We start from the raw sequence: 21,768 nt of genomic DNA, 5'->3' as shown, positions 1-21,768 counted from the left end.
GTTCTTTTTCAAAAAATTTTTCATCACAATTATACATACACAGAGCTTAAAGTATCAAATAGTTCTACACAGGTTATTATGAAAAATATTAGTTATTCCCACTTCTTTTCCTCTCATAGGCAACCATTTCATCTCTTTTAGCTTGTTTTTTGTTTTATTTCATCTTTTTAAAAAATTTTATTGAAGTATAGTTTATTCATAATGTTGTGTTAATTTCTGGTGTACAGCAGAGTGATTCAGTTATACATATATATTCTTTTTCATAGTCTTTTCCATTACGGTTTATTACAAGATATTGAATATAGTTCCCTGCGCTACATAGTAGGTCCTTGTTGGTTATCTGTTTTATATATAGTAGTGTGTACCTGCTAATCCTAAACTCTTAGTTTATCCCTCCCCCAGCCTGTTTCCCCTTTGGTAACCATGAAGTTTGTTTTTTATGTCTGTGAGTCTGTTTCTGTTTTGTAAAGAAGTTCATTTGTGTCATATTTTAGATCCCACATATAAATGATATCATATGATATTTGTCTTTCTCTGTCTGACTTCACTCAGTATGATAATCTCTAGCTCCATCCATGTTGCTGCAAGTGGCATTGTTTCATTCTTTTTTATGGTTGAGTAATATTCCATTGTGTGTGTGTGTGTGTGTGTGTATGTGTGTGTGTGTGAGTGTGTGTATACACACACACATACCACATCTTCTTTATCCATTCATCTGTCCACGGACATTTAGGTTGCTTCCATGACTTGGCTATTATAAATAGTGCTGCTATGAACATTGGGGCGCATGTATCTTTTCAAATTAGAGTTTTCTTCAGATGTATGCCCGAGAGTGGGATTGCTGGGTATTATGGTAATTCTATTTTTAGTTTACTGAGGAACCTCCATACTGTTTTCCATAGTGGCTACCCCAACTTACATTCCCACAAACAGGTATAGGAGGGTTCCCTTTTCTCCACATCCTCTCCAGCATTTGTTATTTGTAGATTTTTTTAACGATGGCCATTCTGATTGGTGTTAAGTGGTATCTTATTGTAGTTTTGATTTGTATTTCTCTAATAATTAGCGATGTTGAGCATCTTTCCATGTGCGTATTGGCCATCTGTATGTCTTCTTGGGAGAAATGGCTGTTTAGATCTTCTGCCCATTTTTTGATTGGGTTGTTTATTTTTTTGTTATTGAGTTGTATGAGCTGCTTGTATATTTTGGAAATTAAGCCCTTGTCAGTAGCATGGTTTGCAGATATTTTCTCCCAGTATGTAGGTTGTCATTTTGTTTTGTTTATGGCTTCCTTTGCTGTGCAAAAGCTTAAAAGTTTGATTAGCTCCCATTCGTTTATTTTTGCTTTTATTTCTATTGCCTTGGGGAGACTGACCTAAGAACACATTGCTACAATTTATGTCTGAGAATGTTTTGACTATGTTCTCTTCTAGGAGTTTTATTGTGTCATGTCTTATATTTAAGTCTTTAAGCCATTTTGAGTTTATTTTTGTGCATGGTGTAAGGGAGTGTTCTAGCTTCATTGATTTGCACACGGCTGTCCAGCTATCCCAACACCACTTGCTAAAGAGACTATCTTTTCTCCACTGTATATTCTTGCTTCCTTTTCAAAGATTAAGTGACCATAGGTGTGTGGGTTTATTTCTGGGCTCTCTATTCTGTTCCATTGATCCATATATCTGTTTTTGTGCCAGTACCACACTGTTTTGATTACTGTAGCTTTGCAGTATTGTCCAAAGTCTAGGAAGATTATGCCTCCAGCTTTGTCATTTTTCCTTTTGGATTTCTTTGGCAATTCTGGGTCTTTTATGGTTCCATATAAATTTTAGGATTATTTATTCTAGTTCTGTGAAAAATGTCATGGGTAATTTGATAAGGCTCACATAAAATCTGTGGATAGCTTTGGGTAGTATGGCCTTTTTAACAATATTAATTCTTCCAATCCAAGAATATGGGATATTTATTTCATTTTATATTTACTTCCATACCTCTATTATAATTTGATTATATTACTCCTACTTGATGTTTCCTATTCAAGCAATATTGCTTAATTACCTGCTATTGAAGATGGGACTTTAGCTCCATTTCCTCCCCCACTCCACTACATATTCGTACCTTTTCATCTGTCCTATCTTCTTACTATAGTCAAATTACAATATTTGTTAGATTAATAGTCAGTGTTTGTACTGCTGTGACTGTAAATAATGAATTTAGCAGAGCCACATAGAGAATACTATCCTTACTTTTTACTTTCTTTTAAACATTTTGTTTTAAAATTATTTTGAAAATAATTAACCCATTTCATAACACTTTATAAAGTATCCCATTACAATTCTAATTGGGTTTTTGTTAAATTTATAGTTTAACTGAAGAAGAGTCACTATTTTTATTAAATGTGGTATTCCCAACTAAATGTGTGATGTTTCTGTTTTATTCATCTCATCTTTTGTTTCCCCAAATAAAGTTTCTGTTTTATTCATCTCATCTTGTTTCCCCAAATAAAGTTCTGTCATTTTATGTTTCACATATGCCCCTTTAAATTATTCCCAAGTATTTTATATTTTTATTACAATTATGAATGGGATATTTTTTCTTTGTATTGTTGGAACGGAGTAATTATTTACCAGGAGTCAGAATATCTGGTTCAAGTACAAGCTCTCCATTGGGTAAATCCTTAACATAGCTTTGCTGAGATCTGTTTTATGATCTATTAAAGGGTAATAGTAGTACCTCACATTTTTTTAATCAGTGTCAAAATTTAAACAAAGCAGAGCTTGTGAAATTACTTTTTGAATTATAAAACTGTAAAGCAAAAATAAAATATTTAGGTATATAGAAAGAAAAGCTGTTACTTTTGTAGCAGTATCTCATATGCAACAACTTTTCTGAACTCTTCTGTTTCTTCAAACAATTTTTTAAACAACTTTATTGAGGTATAATTGACATACAATAAACTGAACATATTTAAAATTTATAATTTAATACGTTTTTTTTTACCCCCTTAACCATTTTAAAATGTACAGTTCAGTAGTATTAAATATATTCACATTATTGTCAGTGGAATCTCAGAAATTTTTCATCTTGCAAAACTAAAACTCTACCCATTAAACAACTCATTTCCCCCTCCCCTACCTCTGGCAACTACCATTCTACACTCTGTGAATTTGACTTACTTTAGGTATCTCATGTAAGTAGAATCATACGTTATTTTTCCTTTTGTGACTTGCTTATTTCATTTAGCGTAATGTCCTTAAGGCTTTTTCATGTTGTAGCATATGACAGGATTTCCTTCCTTATTAAGGCTGAATAATTATATTTCATTGTACATGTATATCACATTTTGTTTATTCATCTGTGGATGGACATTTAGGTTGCTTCCACCTCTTGGCTGTTATGAATAATGCTGTCATGAACATGGTTATGTAAATATCTCTTCAAACTTCTGCTTTTAATATACCCAGAATTGGGATTGCTGGATCATATGGTAATTCTATTTTTAAATTTTGAGGAAATCGCCACACTGTTTTCCATAGCAGCTGTACCATTTTACATTCCCAGCAGTGCACAACAGCTCAAATGATTTTTTTGATTGACTAGGTAAACAGTTGTGCCTTTTGGAAAATAATACTAAATTTTTTCCCTCACTTAATTTTAGTTATTTTTTTGTATCATATGTTGATGTTGGGAATATCTCATGCATCTCGTCAATTCTAAGATGCCATCAGTTGTAAGATGCGCTAGTATTTTATGTACTGCCAAGAGAAAAAAGCTACCAATTAAACAACACACGTTGATTATAAGATGCATCCCAATTTTAGGAACAATAAAATGTGAAAAAATGTGCACCTTAGAATTGATGAAATACTGGATAATAATGATAGTAATGTGCCTTTTCCTTAAAAAATTGATAAGGTCAAAATCCATAGTAGGATATATTTAATTTCTGGCTAAGCCTGGCAGACTAAACATACTTTTAAACTACTTCTTCCTGAAAGCTCACTAAAGTAACATTAATGGATTTTAAGAGGCATAAACCTGCAAAGAGAAGAGGATGAGACACAGCAGATGAGAACAGTCAACAGTTTTTAGAAAATGAATGTTTGAATGAATCAACATGACTTTGGTTATCATGGAAGAATTGGTGAGAGGCATGTGGAAGGTTACAAACAAACAGGCAGTTAACCTAAGAGGAAAAAAAAAATGTACAAGAGAGGAAGCCCTGGTACAGTACATGATTTAGTTGTGAACAATGTTTACATGCTTACAATAATCAATACTCATTATTGATTTAATTAATTAATTAATTTTTTTTTTGGCGGTACGTGGGCCTCTCACTGTTGTGACCTCTCCCATTGCGGAGCACAGGCTCCGGATGCGCAGGCTCAGTGGCCATGGCTCACGGGCCCAGCCGCTCCACGGCATGTGGGATCTTCCCAGGCCAGGGCACGAACCCGTGTCCCCTGCATCGGCAGGCGGACTCTCAACCACTGCGCCACCAGGGAAGCCCTTGATTTAATTTTTATTGAGGTGTTGAAGGAAGAAGAAGTGAGAGTGTAGGAGTGGTATAAGAAAGCTAAAACTTATTTATTTATTTTATTATTATTATTTTTTTTGGCCACACTGTGTGGCCTGTGGGATCCTAGTTCCCTGACTAGGGATCGAACCCATGCCCTCTGCAGTGGAAGCATGGATTCTCAACCACTGGACCTCCAGGGAAGTCCCTAAAACTTACTATTTTTAACAGCAAGTCAACATTGTCTAAAATTGATAAGTTAGGAATTAGCAGCATAGGCATGACATTTAGAATTATGAAAGGAATATCACAAAAAACTGTTTACAGTGCTTTAAAGTATCTGTGTAATGAGGCTGTGGAATCAGGAGACTTATTTTTATTAGGCACCTCTTAGTAATACACATTTTAAAAAATTATGTATGTCTTTTACCTTAATAAAAAATTTTTAATTAAGGGAAAAAGGAATCTAGTGTGGTAATATTTATGTTTTTCACTCAGGGCTAGTCAAGCAGTATAATCTTGATTAGAAATGAGTGAGGAGAGAACATTTTTACTGCCCCATGTGAAAATAGGTCACTTAGAGCTGCTGGAGTAGATGTTCACTCTGGGTAGATGACCCACCTCTGCCCTGGGGAAACATTCATCAATATTTAAGTGCTATTACTAGTCAGACACAGTTCTAGGTATTGGGGAAACTGAATAGATAAACCAGTATTCATTTGTTTGTTTTCCCTCTTTACTTCTCTCCCAGCTTTTCAGTAACTGATTTAAATTTGACCTGGAGCAGCTGAGTCTTTTGGTGATAAACAACAGAATGTTCAGGTTCTTCAGGACATTGGTGGCAGTTCTTATTGAGCATCGCCTCTGTGAATATAATCCTCTCTGACTAAGTGAATCCTTGCTTATACGGCTAGGACTGGGGAGACACTGCCATAATCTTTCCATTAGGCAGTCCCAGGCAGGATATTAATATCCTTGTGTGGTTCTTAGAGGAATTTTAACAGCTAAATGATGCTAATATAAATGATAGTAATAGTAACTATTTATATATATTTATATATACTTTACAAAACTATTAACATCTTTTATCTCATTTTGTTGTCCACCTACAAGATGAATGTTATTCCTGTTTTACAGACTGAGAGGGTTTAAGTGACTTACTCAAGTGCATATTGGTAGGTGACAGCTAGAATTTGAACTAGTCTCTTAACTTCAGTCCTGAATTCATTCTGTTATGCAAATATTTTCCCTTAAAAGACTATGGGGAATGATTTCTGCCTTAAGGAAATCAGCAGTTTTCTGATAAAGATTCAAGTGGGCCCCTGCCTGGTGTCTGTGTAGAGTTGTCCTTTCAGTAACTCACTGAGGTTAGATCCTGAATGCCCTAGACAAATGGTTCTATTTGTTCTTTTTCTTTTTTTCCTTCCAAAGATCAGTTTTCCCTTCCATTAGATTTTTTACGTTTTTCTTGGAGTGGAGGAGTAGAGTAAGGTTGGAAAGGGGACGTATGTTTCATATGGCTGAACCAGGAATAGTTTAGAATTAGCATATTAGAATATTATATCTGGGTACCTTCATGCCTGTATCAAGTCCTCTCTGAAAGTTTTTTGGTTCATGGTCTCAGATTTATCACTTCCTCTCTTCCAGTTGTTACCACCCTAGATTAAGGTCTTGTTTCATTTCATGCTTAAAGTACCACAACATCGTTGATCTCCCTTGTTTCATTCTCTCCTTGGCTTAAATCATTTGGGCAGTCATATACAGATCAATCTTTCTTAAAAAACAACAATAACAACAGTTTTTTTATTATTTATTTTAGCTCTCTACTCTCCTTAAGTCTAAATTCCTGTGCCTGCTCTTTAGGATCCTTCATACCCTATTAACCTACCCATTCAGAATTATTTTTCATTGTCCCCTAACATGTACCCTTTATTCAAATCAGGCAAGTCTGTCTCCTGAATGTATTTAAGGTCAAACCCATTCCTGTTTCCTGACTTTAGCTTGTAGTTTCTTCTATTCAACCTCTCCTTTGAGGTCCAACCGAGACTTCCTTGATAACTACGGTTAGCAATAAGCTCTCCTGTTCTGGCTGCATGTATCACTTACTATCTATGTCACACATTTTTTGCTACTTCACTATTATCTTTAATACAGTATTGTATACTATCTTGCAGTGTTCTGTAATTCTTTCTCATGTATAAATTAACCAGAATTTAAATCTCTTTACAGGAGAAACCAGATCCCTCACGTGCCTAGAACAATCCTTGAGCACATACCAGACACTCATTAAATACTACTTATTCCAGTAAATATACCCATGTGGCAGAGTTTACTGGTGATAACCAGATGGATAAGAGTTATTGTGAAAATGAATCTATGTCTCTTTATTTTTATCAAGAATGTACTTGATACTAATTTTTACATTTCTTTCTTCCCTGCCTTGTTTTGGTGACAGGCTGTTGATGATGTGAAAAAAGGTTACATCAAAGCAGAGGAAAAATCCTACCAATTACAGAAGCTGTATGAACAAAGGAAAATGGTCATGGTAGGTTTATGTCCCCATAATCTCTTTATAAAATGCCCCTTTTTATCTCTTTTTTTTATTTAATTTAATTTTATATTGGAGTATAGTTGATTTACAAAGTTGTGTTAGTTTCAGATATACAACAAAGTGACTCAGTTATACATATATCCATTCTTTTTCAGATTCTTTTCCCATATAGGTTATTACAGAATATTGAGTAGAGTTCCCTGTGCTATACAGTACGTCCTTGTTGATTATCTATTTATCCCTATTTTACATATAGTAAAATATAGAGTGTATGTGTTAGTGTGTATATGTTAATCCTAAACCTCCTACTTTAATACATATAGTGTGTATATGTTAATCCCAAACCTCCTAATTTATCCCTCCCCCGCACCGTTCCCCTTTGGTAACCATAAGTTTGTTTTCAAAGTCTGTGAGTCAGTTTCTGTTTTGTATATACATTCATTTGTATTATTTTTTAGATTTCACATATGGGTGATATCATATGGTATTTGTCTTTCACCTCCTGACTTCCTTCATTTAGTATGATAATCTCTAGGTCCATCCATGTTGCTGCAAATGGCATTATTTCATTCTTTTTTATGGCTGAGTAATATTCCATTGTATATATGTACCACATCTTCTTTATCCATTCCTCTGCTGATGGACATTTAGTTGTTTCCGTGTCTTGGCTATTGTGAATAGTGCTGCAGTAAACATCGGGGTGCATGTATCTTTCTGAATTTTGGTTTTCTCCAGATACATGCCCAGGAGTGGGATTGCTGTATCATATGGTAGTTCTATTTTTAGTTTTTTTTTGTTTTTTGGTTTTTTTACTTTTTTATTGACAGAATTTATAGCAGTTTCATATTACAGAAAAAACTAAGGAGATAGTACAGAGTTCCTATCTTACTTAATATGGTACACTTGTTATATATTAACTAAAGTCCAACAATTATTAATTTCTTTACTTTTTTTTTACATCTTTATTGGAATATAATTGCTTTACAATGTTGTGTTAGTTTCTGCTGTACAACAAAGTGAATCAGCTATGTGTATACATATATACATATATCCCCATATCCCCTCCTTGTTGAGCCTCCCTCCTGCCCTCCCTATCCCACCCCTCTAGGTTGTCACAAAGCATTGAGCTGATCTCCTGTGCTCTGCAGCAGCTTCCCACTAGCCATCCATTTTACATTTAGTAGTGTATATATGTCAATGCTACTCTCTTACTTCGTCCCAGCTTCCTCTTCCCTCCTCAAGTCCGTTCTTTATGTTTGCGTCTTTATTCCTGCCTTGCCACTAGGTTCATCAGTACCATTTTTTTAGATTCCATATATGTGCGTTAGCATACAGTATTTGTTTTTCTTTTTCTGACTTACTTCACTCTGTATGACAGACTCTAGATCCATCCACCTCATTACAAATAACTCAATTTTGTTCCTTTTTATGGCTGAGTAATATTCCATTGTATACATGTGCCACATCTTCTTTATCCATTCATCTGTCGATGGACACTTAGGTTGCTTCCATGTCCTGGCTATTGTAAATAGTGCTGCAGTGAACATTGGGGTCCATGTATCTTTTTGAATTATGGTTTTCTCCGGATATATGCCCAGGAGTGGGATTGCTAGGTCATATGGTAGCTCTATTTTTAGTTTTTTAAGGAACCTCCATACTGTTCTCCATAGTGGTTGTACCAATTTACATTCCCACCAACAGTGCAGGAGGCTTCCCTTTTCTCCATACCCTCTCCAGCATTTACTGTTTATAGATTTTATTTTTCGATATATTTTTAATTGAAGTATAGTTGATTTACAATGTTGTGTTAATTCTACTGCACAGCAAAGTGATTCAGCCATATATGTATATGTGTGTGTGTGTGTGTGTGTGTGTATGTATATATGTGTGTGTGTGTGTGTGTGTGTGTATATATATATACATACACACACACTTTTTTTTTTTAAACATCTCTATTGGAGTATAATTGCTTTACAATGCTGTGTTAGTTTCTGCTTTATAACAAAGTGAATCAGCTATACATATACATGTATCCCCATATCTCCTCCCTCTTGCGTCTCCCTCCCACCCTCCCTATCCCACCCCTCTAGGTGGTCACAAAGCACTGAACTTATCTCCCTGTACTATGCGGCTGGTTCCCACTAGCTATCTATTTTACATTTGGTAGTATATATGAGTCCATGCCACTCTCTCATTTCATCCCAGCTTACCCTTCCCCCTCCCCGTGTCCTCAAGTCCATTCTCTACATCTGCGTCATTATTCCTGTCCTGCCCCTAGGTTCTTCATAACTGTGTTTTTTTTTTCTTAGATTCCATATATATGTGTTAGCATATGGTATTTGTTTTTCTCTTTCTGACTTACTTCACTCTGTATGACAGACTCTAGGTCCATCCACCTCACTACAAATAACTCAATTTCGTTTCTTTTTATGGCTGAGTAATATTCCATTGTATATATGTGCCGCATCTTCTTTATCCATTCATCTGTCAGTGGACACTTAGGTTGCTTCCATGTCCTGGCCATTGTAAATAGAGCTGCAGTGAACATTGTGGTACATGTCTCTTTTTGAATTATGGCTTTCTCAGGGTATGTGCCCAGGAGTGGGATTCCTGGGTCATATGGTAGCTCTATTTTTAGTTTTTTAAGGAACCTCCATACCGTTCTCCATAGTGGCTATACCAATTTACATTCCCACCAACAGTGCAGGAGGGTTCCCTTTTCTCCATACCCTCTCCAGTATTTATTGTTTTATAGATTTTATTTTTCAATATTTTTTAATGAAGTATAGTTGATTTACAATGTTGTGTTAATTCCTGCTGCACAGCAAAGTGATTCAGCTATATATATATATATATATATATATATATATATATATAAAAATATATATATATATACACACACACATATACACATACTTCATTTTAATATTCTTTTTCATTATGGTTTATCATAGGATATTGAATATAGTTCTCTGTGCTGTACAGTAGGACCTTGTTGTTCATCCATTCTGTATATAAAAGCTTACATCTGCTAACACCAACCTCCCACTCCATTTTTCCTTCAACCTCCTCCCCCTTGGCAACCACCAGTCTGGTCTCTGTGTCTGTGTTTCTGTTTTGTAGATAGGTTCATTTGTGTCATAATTTAGATTCCACATATAAGTGATATTGTATGGTATTTGTCTTTCTCCTTCTGACTTCATTTAGTATGATAATCTCTAGTTGCATCCATGTTGCTGCAAATGGCATTATTTTGTTCTTTTTTATAGCACTGAGTAGTATTCCATTGTATATATGTAACACATCTTTATCCATTCATCTGTTGATGGACATTTAGGTTGTTTCTATGTCTTGGCTATTGTGAATAGTGCTGCTATGAACATAGGGGTGCATTTTTTTTTATAAATTTATTTTATTTATTTTCATTTTTGGCTGTGTTGGGTCTCTGTTGCTGTGTGCGGGCTTTCTCTTGTTGTGATGAGTGGGGGCTACTCTTCATTGAGGTGCGTGGGCTTCTCATTGCAGTGGCTTCTCTTGTTGCCGAGCACAGGCTCTAGGGGCATGGGCTTTAGTAGTTGTGGCACACCAGCTCAGTAGTTGTGACTCGCGGGCTCTAGAGCACAGGCTCAGAAGCTGTGACGCACGGGCTTAGTTGTTCTGCTGCATGTGGGATCTTCCCAGACCAGGGCTCTAACCCATGTCCCCTGCATTGGCAGGCGGATTCTTAACCACTGCACCACCAGGGAAGCCCGCATATATCTTTTTGAATGACGGTTTTGTATAGATATATGCCCAGGAGTGGAGTTGCTGGGTCATATGGTAGTTCTATTTTTAGTTTTATGAGGAACTGCCATACTGTTTTCCACAGTGGCTGCATCAGCTTACATTTCCACCAACAGTGTAAGAGGGTTCCCTTTTCTCCACACCCTCTCCAGTATTTGTTATTTGTAGACTTTTTGATGATGGCCATTCTGACTGGTGTGAGGTGATACCTCATTGTAGTTTTGATTTGCATTTCTCTAATAATTAGTGATGTTGAGCATCTTTTCATGTGCTTTTTGAAAATGCCCCTTCTTATCTCTGAAACCTATTCTAGTCATTTTTGAAAGATGTTTACAACCTGGTCAGTGGCTTAACTGATTTAAAAAGAAGGAGGGAGATACAGACCTTGATATAAAGTCCATTGTGTTCCTCCATTTAGCACACAGAAAGCTTATTGTGGTATATATAGGTATATAACTTTATTATTAATAATAACCAAACAGTATTCTTTTTGATAATAAAAAGTCCTAAAATTAGATGTGTAAAACATTTAATATGATAAAAATAAGATTCTGTAAGAATTAATATTTGGATGTTTAACATTAGAAATTATTTTAGTTGTGATTTAGCAATCACAAAATCATTTGTTTTCCTAACTCCCATCTGTGTAGTTGCTTAAACATTTACGCTCAGTAGTGCGTTTGGTTAGTATGATATCCTAGAGCTGTGTTGTTTGATTCCATAGCTGCTAGCCTCATGTGGCTATTTAAATTTAATTTTAAATTCATTTAACTTAAATAAAATTTAAAATCCAGTTCTTCCGATGCATTAGCACATTTCAGGTGTTGAGTAGTCACATGTGGCTAGTAGCTACTGTATTGGACAGCCCAGATATGGAACATTTTCATCATCACAGAAAGTTCTGTTGGAGAGGGCTACCTATGATGTTCTTGGAATATTTCAAAATTAGTTTTGAATTGGTATCTGCTGTAAATAGAGGGATGAAAATTGTCAAAAATAAAATTTGTGAAGAACATTTATGAAAACTTCCACTCATATCATCTTAAAACTTCTTTCTTGGCCAATTCAGATAGTTGAAAATTTTCCAGTTATAGTTTTTCATAATAGTTTTCGTACAGTTTTTACACAAGGCAGTAATTGCATTGGTAATAATTCTGATAGGTCACTTGAATTTCTTTTGTACTTTCTGAGCAGTTCTTAGGAGGGAATGTTGATCTATCTAAATTAATTGTATTGGGACTTCCCTGGTGGCACAGTGGTTAAGAATCTGCCTGCCAATGCAGGGGACATGGGTTCGAGCCCTGGTCCGGGAAGATACCACATGCCACGGAGCAGCTAAGCCCATGCACCACAACTGCTGAGCCTGTGCTCTAGAGCCTGTGAACCACAACTACTGAGCTGGTGTGCCACAACTGCTGAAGCCTGTGCGCCTAGAACCTGTGCTCGGCAGCAAGAGAAGCCACCACAATGAGAAACCCGCGCACTGCGATGAATACCCAACGCAGCCAAAAATAAATAAATAACTTTATTTATTTTTTAAATTAATTAATTGTATTGGAATAAGAATGGAAACAAGTTAGCCACTGAACTTAAGCTCATAGTCTTATATCTAGGTGGAATAGTTATTTTATCACTCACGTAACAAAAAGGGAACCATCCACCAATGTTCTGCATACCAACAGGCTGAAATAGACAACACAAAAATCTTTTAAATAGAATTAAGTTTTGGGACTTCCCTGGTGGTCCAGTGGTTAAGACTCCATGCTCCCAATGCAGGGGGCCTGGGTTCAATCCCTGGTCAGGGAACTAGATCCCACATGCCACAGCTAAGAGCCTCAACTAAAAAGATCCCGCACACTGCAACGAAGATCCCGTGTGCTACGGGGCAGCCAAATAAATAAATAAATATTTGAAAATAAATAAAAATGTTTTTTAAAAAATAGAATAAAGTCTTGGCAGAATTTTGGTAAAGGGAATTTTGCTATGTGGGAGACAGGATTTTAAAACTCAACTTCCACCTCTTCTTTAAGATAATGGTATTGTCTTCTATATATTAATGCATGATTCTGACCAACACATCTGCATCTTCTACTGAAAAGGGCTATCCACCTCTGCAATAGTTCTTTGCCTTTGTCAAAGCCAGCAGAATCAAAGTAATTTCATAAGGCCTTCTGAATATGGAATACAGATCGTTTCTTTGCACATATAGCACTCTAAACACACTAGCTTCCATTTATACATTTAACAAAAAATATTTGTTGAGCACCAAGTGTGTGCCAAGCACAGTGCAAAGTGCTAGAGAAATAAATAGGTTTGGGTTGTTCTGTGGCAAAATATAGAAAATCTGAGTTTAACAAGCATAGTAATCTATTATGAAATTATTTTTTAGACTCAAGTTTGTATCTTGTAATCCTCAGTTAAGAACACAAGTGCAGTTAGTACATTGATAGGTTTCCCCGTGGGTCATCTGAACTGAGTATAAAATATGCTTCTCTTGAAAACCTAGTGCCAGTGTACAAGTGTGTACCGGCCCCATAATACTGCAGTCCTATTTTAAAGACCTCCCCCCTGACAAAAGTTTGGGTTTTATTCAGGTATCAGTGTTCAAAGACATTAGCCTAGTCAATGGTCAATACATTGAAACTACCACCTCAGATGGACCCTTCAGAGCCCGTAGGTCTTGATACCATTATAACAACTTAGCACAGTTGATAGGCCTGAGATTAGGCCGTATCACTACGATTAGTTGCCAGATCACTGTGAGACCTTCAGCAATTCACAAACTTGTCACTTTCAGTTTCTTTTCTGTAAATTGGGGATGTTCAGGTTGTTAGCTCTCAAGTAGAATCTTGACAAAATATTCCAAAGTTAACAGATAAATAAGCTTTGTGTAAGTTCCCTTGCTCTCCGAATACAGAGGACAGCTCATACCTTTGCCATAGTTTGTAATACCCAGTGTGATCAAAATGTTTTTGTTTTTTACCGGTTTGCAAAGTTAGATTGAATCTCAAATTAGGATGGTTGAGAATATAGTGTACATAAGACTTGTTTTTTCTTTTTTCTCTCTCTCTCTTTTTTTTAAGTCTTTAATATTTATTTATCTTATTTTTGGCTGCGTTGGGTCTTCGTTGCTGCACGTGGGCTTTCTCTAGTTGCAGCGAGCGGGGGCTACTCTTCGTTGCGGTGCACGGGCTTCTCATTACAGTGGCTTCTCTTGTTGCGGAGCACGGGCTCTGGGCGCGCAGGCTTCAGTAGTTGTGGCTCGCGGGCTCCGTAGTTGTAGCTTGCAGGCTCTAGAGTGCAGGCTCAGTAGCTGTTGCACACAGGCTTAGTTGCTCTGTGGCATGTGGGATCTTCCCGGACCAGAGCTTGAACCCGTGTCCCCTGCATTGGCAGGCGGATTCATAACAACTGCACCACCAGGGAAGTCCCTCTCTCTTTTTTTTCAACTCTCACACAAGCAGTGAACATGTGTAACTTATATCTTGCCATTGTTGAACTGACAAATAAGAAGTTTCTGGGTTTGGGGTTCCCTGGTGGCGCAGTGGTTAAGAATCCGCCTGCCGATGCAGAGGACGTGGGTTCGAGCCCTGGTCCAGGAAGATCCCACATGCCGCGGAGCAAATAAGCCTGTGCGCCACAACTACTGAAGCTGCACGCCTAGAGCCCGTGCTCCACAACAAGAGAAGCCACTGCAATGAGAAGCCCGCGCACTGCAACGAAGAGTAGCCTCCACTCGCCGCAAATAGAGAAAGCCTGCATGCAGCAACGAAGACCCAACACAGCCATAGATAAATAAATAAAATAAATAAACTTATTAAAAAAGAAAAAAAGTTTCTGGGTTTGTGTTTGTCAACATAATTTTTAATGATTTCACAAAAGGCAGTATTATGTGGAAGTCAGTGTTTCTCAAAGTGTAGTTGCCAGCCCAGTTACATGGGAATCACTTGTCAAGCCTGCTCAAAATGCAGATTTCTGGAGCCCACCTCACATTTACTAAACCAGAACCTCTACGGGTATGACCTAGAAATATTTGTGAAGATTTTTACAGAAGCACCCTAGTGAGTCTGCAACTTTAGGTGCTTGAGAAACACTACCCTTGGAATTTGGGAGAGTTGGCTTCCAAGTTTCCTCTCAGGCCTTTATTTCAATTTTAGATCTGGTTTGACCCTTGGCAGGTTGTTTGGGAGAACAGAGAGTTCTCCAGAATGGACCTCCATCCCTCACCTAAAGTGTTTTGCTCTGTTAAGTACTGTCTCTGCTTTAATAACCGTCCTGTTTCAGTATTTACCTATCTTGCTGAACATTGAACATTTATAAAATGTCCCATGCCATACCTGTCCTCTTCTCTTGCCTGATGTGCACCATCATCTAAGTGGTATACAAGTCAAGGAGGGTAATTTGGGATACATATTTAGCTACTCAGAATTTAATATGAAAGGAGAATAGACAGGATAATTTTTTGTTTGAAGTACATAGCTACACCCTTATGTAAACATGTTTGAAAACAAAAATTAACTTTCCTTTGGAAATTTGGATGTATGTAAAATTTTAAATATTTCTTCTCTATGTTTTCTGCAAATCGAGGAATGTAGAGATTGCCCACTTAAAACTGAGAGATACTACCTGACCTGATAATCTCGGGAAAACCTTAAATTTCCCCAATGACACCTTACCTTAATGGAGGCTTTAAAATTTTTTTTTAAAGCTGTCATGTATTGAATACCTAATTATGTTCTAAGTACTATGCTAGATACTTTTCAAGGTCACAAATAACTGTATGGTATAGATGCTATTATTATTTCCCTTTTTTTAAAAAAATTTATTTTATTTATTTATTATTTTTTTTGCGGTACGCGGGCCTCTCACTGTTGTGGCCTCTCCCATTGCGGGGCACGGGCTCTGGACGCGCAGGCTCAGCGGCCATGCCTCACGGGCCCAGCCGCTCCGCAGCACGTGGGATCCTCCCGGACCGGGGCACGAACTCGCGTCCCCTGCATTGGCAGGCGGACTGTCAACCACTGCGCCACCAGGGAAGCCCTATTATTTCCCTTTTTATGGAAGAGGAAACAAAGGCTCCTAGGATTTAATAATTTGCTAGAGTTCAAATAACTTGCCCAAGGTTACAGAGTTAGGAAGTTATGGGTCCAGGATTCAAGCCTGGGGCGTTCTGGGCCCAGGCTCTTGATCACTACTCTGTGCTGTTTGCTGCTTGTTATAACCCCAGAAGAGTTCTCTCCTATCATCCACTGCCTGTCATATTTACCAAAGTATAGATAGTAGCCAGCGATTTATTTTTGTTCATAGTGCCAGTAGAAGGCCTAAGCAGTTTATCACTGGTTCAGGATGGGTGATGGTCAAGGGGGATGGATGGGGTAATGGAGGGAGACAGAGAAGAAAAATGATGCAAATGAAGTATTTTGGCACTTCTGTATTGACCCTGTCCCTGTGTTCTTGCTACCCCTTTATAAGTTTTCACCTTTAAAGTTGCTATTATTTTACCCAAGCAGAAGTAAATACAAAGTAGGGAAGGGAGCCTGTGGTGTAATTTTTTTCCCCCTGGGCCCTTAGGTCTTCCCGGAAAGTCCCTGGTGGCAGTAGAGACAGTCTTAGGTGCGATTCCTTGGTACCAGAGCCATAGGTTGCCTAGGGTCCTTTTTGTGCCTGTCTCTTCTTTTCTCTTGGTGAGGCGGAAGGCAGCTCTCCAGTGTATTCTAACCTCCGTACCCATCTAGGTGAAATCAACTAGGGTGCTAGACCTTTGTCTTCTCTCTAACTCTCTGCGCACGTCACCACTATGCCTTGTTCTTCCTGTGTGACATGCAGATGGGGGTGTCACACAGACTTGAGACTATTTGCTTGTTTCCCCGGCAATCACTGAGGAAACCAGGTCAGAGTCCCTGCATCTTCTTTTTTCCTTATCATCTTTCCCTATTTCTCTTCTCTCCTTCCCATTCATTATCTTTTACTCTCTCCCCTCTCAACTCAACATAGTGAGTTAAGTAAGAGAGAGGCCAGCCTTAACTGTAGAGGAGAAGGGACAAAGAGTTCAGAGGCCTCTCTGGGTCAGTCTTGGCGCATTGTACCTGTGAGGGTCACGTATGTCACTTGTTCTGGGTCTAGATGCTTTTTAAGGAGACATATATGCGGGAGACCCAGGGGCAGTGGGGCTAAATGGGACTAGTTGGTAATAGAGAAAGGATCAGAGGCCTAGAAATTAAACCTGGCTTCTAATCCTGGTTGTGCCACTTACTATTACCTGTGACATTAAGCAAGTCTCATTATTATTCTGAGTTTCTGTAAAATGACTAACTTTTAAAGTTTCCTTCAGCTTAAACTTTTTATGAATATGAGATTTGGGATAGCTTAATCCTCATCACTGAGATCATTCTAACTTTTGATTGGAGAAGAGATGAGAAACATTAGCTCTCTTACCTTAATTATAAGGATAGATTTGATTCCATCCCTTAGGTACAGTGAAAATAGAGGGCTGGACTAAATGGCATTGTGAGTTCCCTCTAGTCCTAGGGCTCTTGGTTGCGGTATCTCTTCTGGCTTCATTTATATATATAAGTAGAGAAAGAGAGCAGGGTTGGAAGTATGGAGTTGGAAGTTAGAAGGATAGTGGATCATCTAGGAGCCCTGTCCCAGCTTGGCAATGGACGTGAGACCAGAGGCAAGGTCTCCAGGTTGCGAGGTTTCTCTCGGTTCTTTTGTGTGCCATCGCAGCAGCTCCTGATGACGGTGTAGTTCCATAGTAACACTGTTTCTCTTTCCTTTTTTCTCTAGTACCTCAACATGCTAAGGACTTGTGAGGGCTACAATGAAATCATCTTCCCCCACTGTGCCTGCGACTCCAGGAGAAAGGGGCATGTTATCACAGCCATCAGCATCACGCACTTTAAACTGCATGCCTGCACTGAAGAAGGACAGCTGGAGGTGAGAGTTCATTTAGCATGTAGCTGGGAAGTCAGGGGGCATGGTCCAGGAACACCGGGAATACTTTGATACTCACTTGCTATGTTTTAATTCCTCCTTGTGGGGGAAATGATATCAAGACTGTTTTGACTGGGGTAAATAGGCTCTGGATCTACACTGCTCCTCACCTTCACTGGCTGCTTACACTGACTTTTATTCTTCTGTCACAGTCTTTTCCCTGAAATGATGTAGACATCTCTACTGATTTCTTTTCTGCTGTCTGGTTCAGAACCATCTTACCTAAGCTCCCCAGCATTCTCAAACTTATGCTCTTGTTCTCGGTTGTTTAGAACCAGGTAATAGCATTTGAATGGGATGAGATGCAACGATGGGATACAGATGAAGAAGGAATGGCCTTCTGTTTTGAATATGCTCGAGGAGAGAAGAAGCCTCGATGGGTTAAAATCTTCACACCATATGTGAGTGGTAGTTGGGGAAGCATGCACGGGGAAAGTAGATTGGGCTTAAAGTTCTCCTTAAGCTAAATGCGTAAATGGAGAGAGCTGTAGAGCTGTTGTTTTGAGATCTGAATCTGTTTGAATCCTAGAGCCCCAGGTTCTTCCTGACTTTCCTTTAGGCCTGAGTAGGATTGGCAATTTCATATCCCACTTGACTCACAGTTAACCACTAGAAGGAGCCAGAGAATAGCAGATGAGCCAGGCCTGGGTTTTATGGAGCTTGTTAAGGTTTTTCTCTAGGCTGAGCAAGTTTGGAAGGTGACTCTGGGCAGGAGTTCAAAGGCATGGTCCTTTGGTGCCTGGTCTTGAGAAGCCAGTGAGTGTTGCTCTGTTTTTTTTTTCAGTTCAATTACATGCATGAATGCTTCGAGAGGGTGTTCTGCGAGCTCAAGTGGAGAAAAGAGGTAATTCTAAACAATCTTGAATTGACCTTTTTATCTTTTTTTGTTTGTTTGTTTAAAATGTATAGTCCTGTGGCCAAATACCTGGGGCCCTCATCTCCATCTGTCTAGGAGTATTAGTTAGAGACTGGTTATCCCATGTGAGCCAGGATCTTCTTCCAGAGAGGTTATTAGCCTTGGACGCTAAACGGACTATGCCAAAAAGCCCTTCTTCCATCGTCTAGAGATTGGCCATTGGCTACAGGCTGTTCCATCTCTCATGACTTCATGCACCCTCCTCTGCTTGTTTTTTGTCAGTCGCCCTCCGTGTTCTTCCTGACCCAGAAGGGCAGCTGTCCTCAGTTTTAGCCATTCTGACTGGGTGAGACGTGAAAGAGTCTGTCTAGGCTAACCAGGAGTGCGTGTGCATGAGAAGGTTTTTGCTGCTGCTTTCCTGCTGTCTGTATATGCCAGTGCTGGAACAGAATTTAAAACATTCAGAATAATTAGCTACTTACTCTCAGAGAAGATGTTTCCAAGGTTCAGAGGGTAAAGTCAGGAATAAGAAAATTTATATTCTTGGTATAGTAGAAAGAACATTGGGCTCTGGCAATCAGATCTGGATTCTCTCCCAGCTTTTTTTCTCTCTGTGATCTTGGACAAATCAGCCTCCCTGGATCTCAGTCTTCTCATCTTTCCTCATCTGTGAGACAGGAAGGCTGAACCAGATAGTTAATATCCTAGGTCCCTTCCAACTCTAAAAGGCTATGATTCTTGATGGAAAGTTATATCAAGTGAAGAGGCCAATCAGATCAAGTCATCCATCCAGTCATACGTTTTCTGTGTGAGGGGTTGTCTCTAGATGGGAGGAGATGAGGACACCTAAGGCTTCCCAGTAACTCTTTTCTTTTTTTCCTTTCAGAACATTTTCCAGATGGCGAGGTCACAGCAGAGGGATGTGGCCACCTAGCCTTTCGTTACCCTCTTCCCTTCTCTTCACCCTCATCCTCTTATCCCTTTCGTCTCCCATGTCAGACAGAGTAACCATTAACACGAAAGAAGAGAAAAAGGAAAAAAGTCATTATATTCAAAAGCCCTAAACTAAATATTATTAATAATCCCTCTGAATTTCATATCTCTGGAATTGAGCTGGTAGAGAACAACAGATGGGTCAGCACCAGGAGTCAACTGAGTTAAGACAGGAAAAGAAATAAGCCCAACCGACTCGCCAAAGGTATCTTTGTCTTTTCAACTGGGCCTCATACCAACAGACTCTCCTTGTACTATATTTTTAGAACTGGAACTATGAACTCCATCCATTTGCACTGTTCAGGCATATATATGTATGTATGTAAAAATTATATATACACAAATTAGCTGCACGTATATACATATATATATTTCTTTTTAAATTTCATATTGATGGCAGTACCTTTTTTAGCTTGTGTTTTTACACACCTTTCACTAGAATTCATGACTTCTCTCTTGCTCTCTTTATTTTGAAACAAACTTTAAAAAGGAAAAAAAAAATTTACAGGGAAAAATACCTCTCCTCATGAAGGACTCGAAAAGTTTACAACCTGCTTGGGTTTTTCCCCCCTTTTTTGTATTGAATGAAGATTCTGGATCATGGGTTGCCATAGAGTCTGAGGAGCAAGGAGCATAGTTTCTTTATCTTCCAAGAGGCTGCTGGGGAGGAGAAAGAGGTGTGTTTCTCAAGGGCAGCAAGGCTGCAGATCTGCAGCGAGAGTCTAAAGACTTGGTGTGGTCTCTCTTGATTCCAAGACAACTTTCCTGGTCCATCTCTGTCTCTTCCACTCATGGCTTTTAGCCACATTCCACATCTTCCTGCTTCCCGAGGGCCCCCTGTATGGTTTCCCTCAACAGGCCTAGAATGAAGGGGAGGGCGGGCTCAGGAGGTTGACGCCACAGACACCTGAAACACTCAGTGGTCATGATTTCCCATTTCCCCGCTCGTTCTGAAGCAGGGATGGTACTCGGGACCAGAGTTAAAGCTGATACCTTTAGGCACAAAGATTGGACTTAAGTAGGGGGAGGGAAAGAAGAAAGTCCCTATGAATATAAGCTTTTCCCTACTCCATTGCTGACCAATAACCACCCATAACTATTACATTCTCTGTGACTTCCTTAAACGCCCATGTTGGGGAAGGATCTGACAGCATCCCCAAGGCCTTGGGGAAACTTGGAAGGGTCGGTGGCCCATGCCGGGCAAACCATACCCCGTCCAAGCCAGCTGAGGACCCAGGAAGGAGCAGTAGTAATACGGTTGATTTGGGTTGGATCTCAGCTTTGAATTAAAAGGAACCTGAAGGAAAATCTTTTTGTCCCTCAAAGAGCTCCTCATCTGATCTTGCAGTTAGACCTTTTGAGACCTGAGAGCTACATGCCAGGATCTGGGGCCAGGGCTGACTGGGGTAGAGCAACATTCTCAACCCCCAGCCTCCAAAGGTACTGCATTGGGAGCTCTGATGCAGTCAGGCTCCGATGCACCTGAAACATTTTTGAGCCTTCTTTACTTTTTTCCTTCTCTACCTTCTAAGCAGAAACCTCCATAGGATGGCATCTTTTGCTTTGTCTAACTGGGAGGCAACCATAGTTGGTTGTAGTCGACTCCACTGAGCAGTGTTGGGGTGGTTTGAAGTTTCTGTTTTTGTAACTTGTTTTTGCAGATTGTTGTGAGGCCACTTTGCTTTCTCTCTCACTCTGTTGTCTTGGCAGGCGCTTGCCCCAGGGGGTGTGGGATCATATAGGACATCCTATCTTTCCTCACCTTCTCCAAACCCAGGTGGAATCACAGAGTACAAAATGTAAGAAAGCTGAATGTTTAAAATTGCAGGGCGTGATCCCTGATTTGGAGGCTTTGGCACAGAATTAACTTCTTCTGGCTTAAATAAATTTAATAATGAGCCAAGGGACCCTGGAAAGAAGGTATGTTGATTGCCCACTCCAAGATGCTGAAGAGGCTTTTGGCACCAGCTTCGTTCAAACTTTAAAAATAGCAGTTTGCCCCTATTCCTTCAGAGTGGGAGAGGAATGAACAAATCCGGGAGTCCGTGGGAAGCCCAGATGCTGACCTGTGATGTG

General features: G+C 39.0%; 1 protein-coding gene across 1 annotated transcript in view; it reads left to right on the top strand.

The window, feature by feature from the left end:
• SNX27 (sorting nexin 27) overlaps positions 1–20,078 on the top strand; it is an 82,806-nt gene extending 62,728 nt beyond the window's left edge. Inside the window, exons 8-12 of the mRNA XM_082656790.1 lie at positions 6,969–7,058; positions 17,637–17,786; positions 18,116–18,244; positions 18,628–18,687; positions 19,586–20,078. Of these exons, the coding sequence (XP_082512916.1) occupies positions 6,969–7,058; positions 17,637–17,786; positions 18,116–18,244; positions 18,628–18,687; positions 19,586–19,633 (477 nt within the window). The 3' untranslated portion in view covers positions 19,634–20,078. The remainder of the gene's footprint in view (positions 1–6,968; positions 7,059–17,636; positions 17,787–18,115; positions 18,245–18,627; positions 18,688–19,585) is intronic.
• The last annotated feature ends 1,690 nt before the right edge of the window (positions 20,079–21,768 follow it).

Source organism: Grampus griseus (assembly GCF_964374135.1).
Source record: "Grampus griseus genome assembly, chromosome: 1".
NCBI lineage: Eukaryota > Metazoa > Chordata > Mammalia > Artiodactyla > Delphinidae > Grampus > Grampus griseus.
The sequence above is the reverse complement of the archived record's forward strand: the minus strand, read 5'-3'. Positions and strand labels throughout refer to the sequence as shown.